Below are 6,332 nucleotides of genomic sequence, written 5' to 3' on the forward strand. Positions count from 1 at the left end.
TTATTATTATTATTATTATTATTATTATTATTATTATTATTATTATCTATCTATCTATACATTATATAAAGCGTGTGATAATTATCCTATGTGTCAACTCCTGATTAATTCCTATCATGTGTCAATTCCTCCTTTATTCCTACCACGTGTCAATCTATTAGTTATTTTCATATATTAATTAAAATATTAGATTTCATACTTTAATTTGATATACAAGTTTCATTACCTAAAATATTCTATCATATTACCATATAATATTATATTAATATTAACAACTCTAAATATTATAATCATATGAATTACTAATATTATATATTATATTATTATTAAAATTGTTTTAAATGGTCATAAATAATATTATTTTATACAATTCATTTATTTAATATAAATATTTAAAATATTTATATAAATAAATGGTCATATATTAAAGATCTTTTATAATATTATTTAATGTAATAAAAATTTAAAAATAGATATTTATTTATTAACATTATAATATTATTTATGAATGATATTTTATATACTATAAAATTAATTTATAATTTGCATTTAAATTTAAAAAAATACGTTAATATAATATTTGTCGAATATTATGTAAACGTACATGCCCAAGTTTGTCAATTGAAGTTAAAATAATTATTTAATAATCCTTATAGATATTTGTATGTCTGCTCTGTTTCGTTTGAGATTGACATAATATATTAGTTTGTTATAAAAACATAGGGATTATAAAATTAGAGATGTGCATAAAGTATTATTTTTAACGATCAGTTTTAAAAAAAAAATTTAGGGGCTTATTTGTTGGTGTTTTATTGATTATTTGTTAATTGAAGTTAAAATGATTCTAACGAACGGCCTCATAATCTGTGCTTTAGTATTCAATACTAATGCTTTCGATACAAATGTTATTAGTAATAAATGATTTTTTTATTGTAATTGTATTATAAATTTGATAAGTATCAATATTAATGTTATCGACTACTAACTTATAAAAATATCGTGCAACGTACTGGCTCATAAAACTAGTTATTAATAAAAGTAATATAAACGTCAAATGATGGCAGGGAATAGGTTGTAGGACGTGCATTTAGTTTTTCCGTATTAAGTATCGAGTATATATATATATATATATATATATATATATATATATATATATATATATATATATATTAGTTTTATATATAGTTTATGTAATATAATATAAATGTGTAATTAGTTTATATTTTTCTTTTGATCCTCTGTCAACTAGAAAATACATATAACATATATTATATTACATCATTTCCATCACTATTCTCTCCTTCTCTTTCCTTCTTATTCATTTCTACTTAAAAAAACTCAATAAGACATCTTAAAGTAATAGGAGTATCGTATTTTTTATATTGTTCAATTCAATGTTCATTTATAAAAATTGGCGTTGCTTCTGCAGTCGCACGTTTATAGAAGAAATGTTAAAAAGGAATAGTGCCAACAACACAAAATCTATTAACTCTTAAGACCACTCTTTATCGTTCTATTATTTAATAGACCTTCTCTCCTTCACATCAGTGCCACATCAGCACAACACCTTTAATATTTCTTTCACATTCCTTTTATTATTTGCTCTCTATCATAAACTGCACCATCCAACTTTACTCATTTTTAATTATTATTTAAATACAATATATAAATATAAATAACATTAATAAAATAAAAATAAAGAACATTACATTAATTAAATAAAAATATTACATTAAAAAATAAAAAAATACATGAAAATACATTAAAAAGACGAAAATACATAAATAAATTTATTCGAGAGGAGTCGTTTCTTCGTCTTCGTCTTCGTCTTCGTCGCCTTCTTCTCCGTCTTTGTTTTTGTCTTCGTCTGGTGCCAATACCGATAGCATACTCTCACGATATTTTTGAAGAATTTTTTTTCTCGTTTAGGCAACAACGGGTTTATGGTTGTGTTTAGAATTTTAAACGCCTTACTCATTCGTTTCATAACTGACCCTTGATGTTTTTCTTGTTGAGTTCGAGCAATTTCTTGATGGGTTACCAAGATTTGAGAACGAACCTCATCGGATGAGCATCGTGAAGAAGCGGCGTCGGATGAACCTTCACTTTTACGATATTTTCGACTAGCTAGTCGACCGAGTGGTCAACGGATTGGGTCATCCTCATATAATTCTGTTTGATTAGGGTTTGGATCAACCCGTAAAGGTTCCTCGTCTCGCAAAAGGATCGGTGGTTTCGGTTGTAGACGTCTTCGAGTGTTCATTACGCCTTCCGACATATTAGATTTTGCACACTCACGAAGTACTTTCCATGCTTCATCGTGTGTAAAACTTACACCCTGACGTGATCGATATTCTGCACGCGCAGCTTCAATGACATCCGCGTCATTAGTTCCACTTCGCCTTTCTTTAATGAAATTTTTGTAAATAGTAGCAAAAAGTTTGACTTCTCGGGCCATTTCCCCTATTTTCCAGTTATATGATCGTTGTTTCTTTTGCGATCAGAGACACGATTATAGTTGCTTACAACCGTATTCCAAAATGATTCGTGAGTTTGAGAGTTTCCTACTTGCAGATTTTTCGTAGCATCAAGCCAACGTTCGGCATAAAAATTTTCTTCTTCCTAAGTCCAATGCATAAGTTGACGTCTCTGGCGTTCACTTAGTTCGGCCCCAGTTACTTTTTTCTTGGCTTTTCTTTTTGTTTTTTGTTGTTCGGTTTCTGTTTGTTTTTCGGGTTATGTTTCGAGTACGGTATCAAGTGTCGGTTGTGTTAAAGGTTGTGGAATGTATGGCGTTTGTTGTGAAAAAAATTGTTGTTGTTGTTGTTGTTGTTGTTGTGGAATGAATGAGTATTGTGGTTGTTGTGAATAATACTGATATGGTAATTGTTGTTGTGGTGGATATGATAGTTGTTCTTGTGGTTGAATGAATTGTTTGTTATAAAATGCGTTTTGATTTGGTGCAAATTGTGAAAAACTCGTTTTACTTGGGGAAAAATTGTTAGCTTGATTCGAAAATGAATTGTTTGGTGACGGGATTAGATTATTTAGCATATGGTTGAAGAAATCATTGTTGTTAGGTTGAGACTTTGTTGTATTAAAATGAATAAGAATGAATTGTAAGTGAGAAAATGGTTGGAAGACTATGTTATTTATAATGTTTAAATATTTTAATTAAAAAAAAGAAATAAACCCAAACGGTCATTAGGACCTTTGCAAACTCAATTAGGGCCAACCACCTCTCGTTAGTGAGCCGTTGCAGTAGTCACAAACGAGACCTCTCACTAAATGCTGCTTACCGTTAATTGGTGGCGGGATGTGGTGTTATGTGGCGATAATGGGTGGCGATCGATAAGCAGTGGTCTAAATGGTAAAAAAACAAAACAAAAAATGAAAAAGAGCCTTTCCCTTTAGTAGTAAAAGAGTGTTGATGGCCCGTGCGTTGTTGCCGAAAGGCTTTGCATTTGCTTATGCCGTTATATGTTTTTAATCTGCTTTCGTAGTCGCGCGTTGCTGTTGAAAGACTTTGCACTTGCTGATATCGTTATATGCTTTCGGCTTGCTTCTGCAATTAAACCAACCTTTTAATTCACATGAATCGAATTACGTGAATAAAACTCCTTTCAATTTACAAGCTTCTAACTCTCGTGAATAGTAAAACTTCTTTCAATTCACATTAATTGAACTATATGAATAAGGTAGTCATTATATATATATATATATATATATATATATATATATATATATATATATATATATATATATATATATATATATATATATATATATAGTGGCGAAGCCACACCTTTTCTAATGGTGTCATATGACACCAATCAAAATTGGTATGTGCTAGTAAGTTTTATCACTTGTAGTGTGAGATTTATGGACTATTAAAATATGACACCATCCCATTTACAATAAATAACTCACTCATCAAAAGTAAACAAGACTTTAGCGGCTGGGAATTTATTGAACATCAAAATTACGGAGTAATTATTTAGTGCACACTTCCACAGCCCATATAAAAATGTAGAATGCACAGAGTCCATATAAAAATATTGAAATCATTTAAGATGAACGCATTAGACCACAGATATTGGTGATTGTGACGTGGAGTGGGTGAGATGCACTTTTTGGGGAAAAACTGTGACTGGGCCATGACATTTTTGGGGAGAGTTGTAATGGGGGGCTTTTGTCATGGTAAGACTGTGACGTGACATTTTTTTTTTCTTTTTTTTTAATTGTTTTTAAATTATTTTTTATTTTGTTTAATACAAAATATAAAATAAATTAGACAAAAGTACATTAATTATTTAAAAAAAATTACAATTAAAAAAAATACACGCAAAAAAAAAAAAAAAAAAACATTACAATACATTATTAAAAAAAACACTAGTTATGCATCGAGCGAAAGTTTGGCGGGAGGTTCCAAATATGAGCCGTTAAATCTTCACGAAGTTGATCGTGCACGTCTCGATCGCGAATCTCTTTCTCTCGTGATCGACGATCTTTGACCCTTCTCCGAATATTGCGACGAGGCCGATTTTCGGGTTTATCTAACCATTCTTGTTCCCAAGTACTTAACGCAAACCCGTTATCTTTTTGTATCATGTTGTGCATAACAATACAACTATACATTATCCTTCTCATCTTATTAACACTCATAACTCGTGCCGGTGTTTTTAAAATCGCAAACCGACCTTGTAAAACACCAAATGTACGTTCAACATCCTTTCTAGCACTCGCTTGAATTTTAGTAAATTTTTTCCTAGGCTCTTCAATAGGAGTCGTATACCCCTTTATTAGTGTTGTCCAATCGGGATATATCCCGTCTGCCAAGTAGTAACCAAAGGGATACTGGTTTCCGTTTACTTCAAACGGTGAAGGTGCGGCTCTATCCTTACGAAGGAAATCAAACAACGGAGAATGATTTAACACATTAATGTCATTGTTTGAACCCGCTATCTCAAAAAACGCATGCCATATCCACATATCGTATGAAGCAACCGCTTCAAGCATGATCGTCGGGTGACTGTGATCACCTCTCGTATATTGACCTTTCCATGCAGCGGGACAATTTTTCCATGCCCAATGCATACAGTCAATACTACCCAACATTCCCTTGAAACCATGTTTCTCCTCGTGCGCCGAATACAACCGAGCAATGTCAGTTGCATTAGGCTTCCTCAAATATTCCCGCCCATATAAGTCAATTATACACTTGCAAAAATTATTTAAAGTAACATAACCTGTTTTTTCCGCCATTTTAATATATTCATCAAATATATCCGCGGTCATCCCATACGACAATTGCCGTAACACGCAAGTTATTTTTTGAATAGTTGAGAAACCAAGACGTCCAAGTGCATCCGGACGTTGTTGGAAAAAAGTAAAATGATCGGGGCATTAGGAGTATAAGAGTGTTGAAGAATACCGTCTCGAATAACAAATCGATACTTAAGGCTAAAAAATCCATATTTTTTAGTTTCTAAAACAAAAAGAAGATATAAACTTTTATATATATATGAGTGTGTAGTGAATAAAAGTGTGTGAAAAATAAAAATAAAGAGTGTGTATTTATAGAAGAAAAAGAGAGGAAAAAAAAATCAGCAACGACTAGCTTATAACGGCTATGAAATTTAGACCAATCAAAACGTGCCACGTCTCCTACTGATGCGTTTGTACCAGCGTTTTTTCGTGACAAACGCCCCGATACAAACGCCCATTCCGGGCGTTTGTGGGCGGCATATGGCGACAAACGCCTGCGTTATCTGTGGTCTTAGACAAAACTATATGTTTGTTCATCCTTGAATAAATCATATGCATTTTTTTTTATGATTTCTTAATTCATCTCTAAATCTTTTATCTCATCAGAGGGTCATCATTAAATTTCTTATAGTTGATTTTTTTATTATTTTTTTTTCATGAGAGTGATATTAATAGTTTTCACTAGACCACATCAAGAATGTGAAAGGTGGCTATTTTTACCGCTCATTTCCTCGGATTGGGCTGTGTTTCTTCTAGACAACAGTTGGGGACGGATTATGCAACTGTGGGAGATGAACGCGTGGGTGGTTTAGTTCTCCTAGGTGATTCAAAAAAAAAAAAAAGGAATGTGAAGCTATCTTTTTTTTAATGTTTGTACTTGATATAGCTTGTTGATTAATATTTTGAGACTTAATACAATCGATATTAAATTTTGACACCAACTAGGGATGGCAATGGGCGAGAAAAAACCCGTGACCCGCAGGTACCCGATCCGTGATGGGCGGGTAAAATCATTAAATCTTACCCGCGGGCACGGGTACGGGTAAAATTTTATACCCGCCGAC

The 6,332-nt window shown here is 31.9% G+C and overlaps 1 protein-coding gene across 1 annotated transcript; it reads right to left on the reverse strand.

The window, feature by feature from the left end:
- Positions 1 to 4,392: 4,392 nt before the first annotated feature.
- On the reverse strand, positions 4,393 to 5,265 carry LOC139859526 (protein ALP1-like). The gene has a single exon (XM_071848306.1). It carries the CDS (start codon positions 5,263 to 5,265, stop codon positions 4,393 to 4,395), a length of 873 nt encoding a protein of 290 aa, XP_071704407.1.
- Positions 5,266 to 6,332: the final 1,067 nt, after the last annotated feature.

This window comes from Rutidosis leptorrhynchoides, chromosome 7 (assembly GCF_046630445.1).
Source record: "Rutidosis leptorrhynchoides isolate AG116_Rl617_1_P2 chromosome 7, CSIRO_AGI_Rlap_v1, whole genome shotgun sequence".
Taxonomy (NCBI): Eukaryota; Viridiplantae; Streptophyta; class Magnoliopsida; order Asterales; family Asteraceae; genus Rutidosis; species Rutidosis leptorrhynchoides.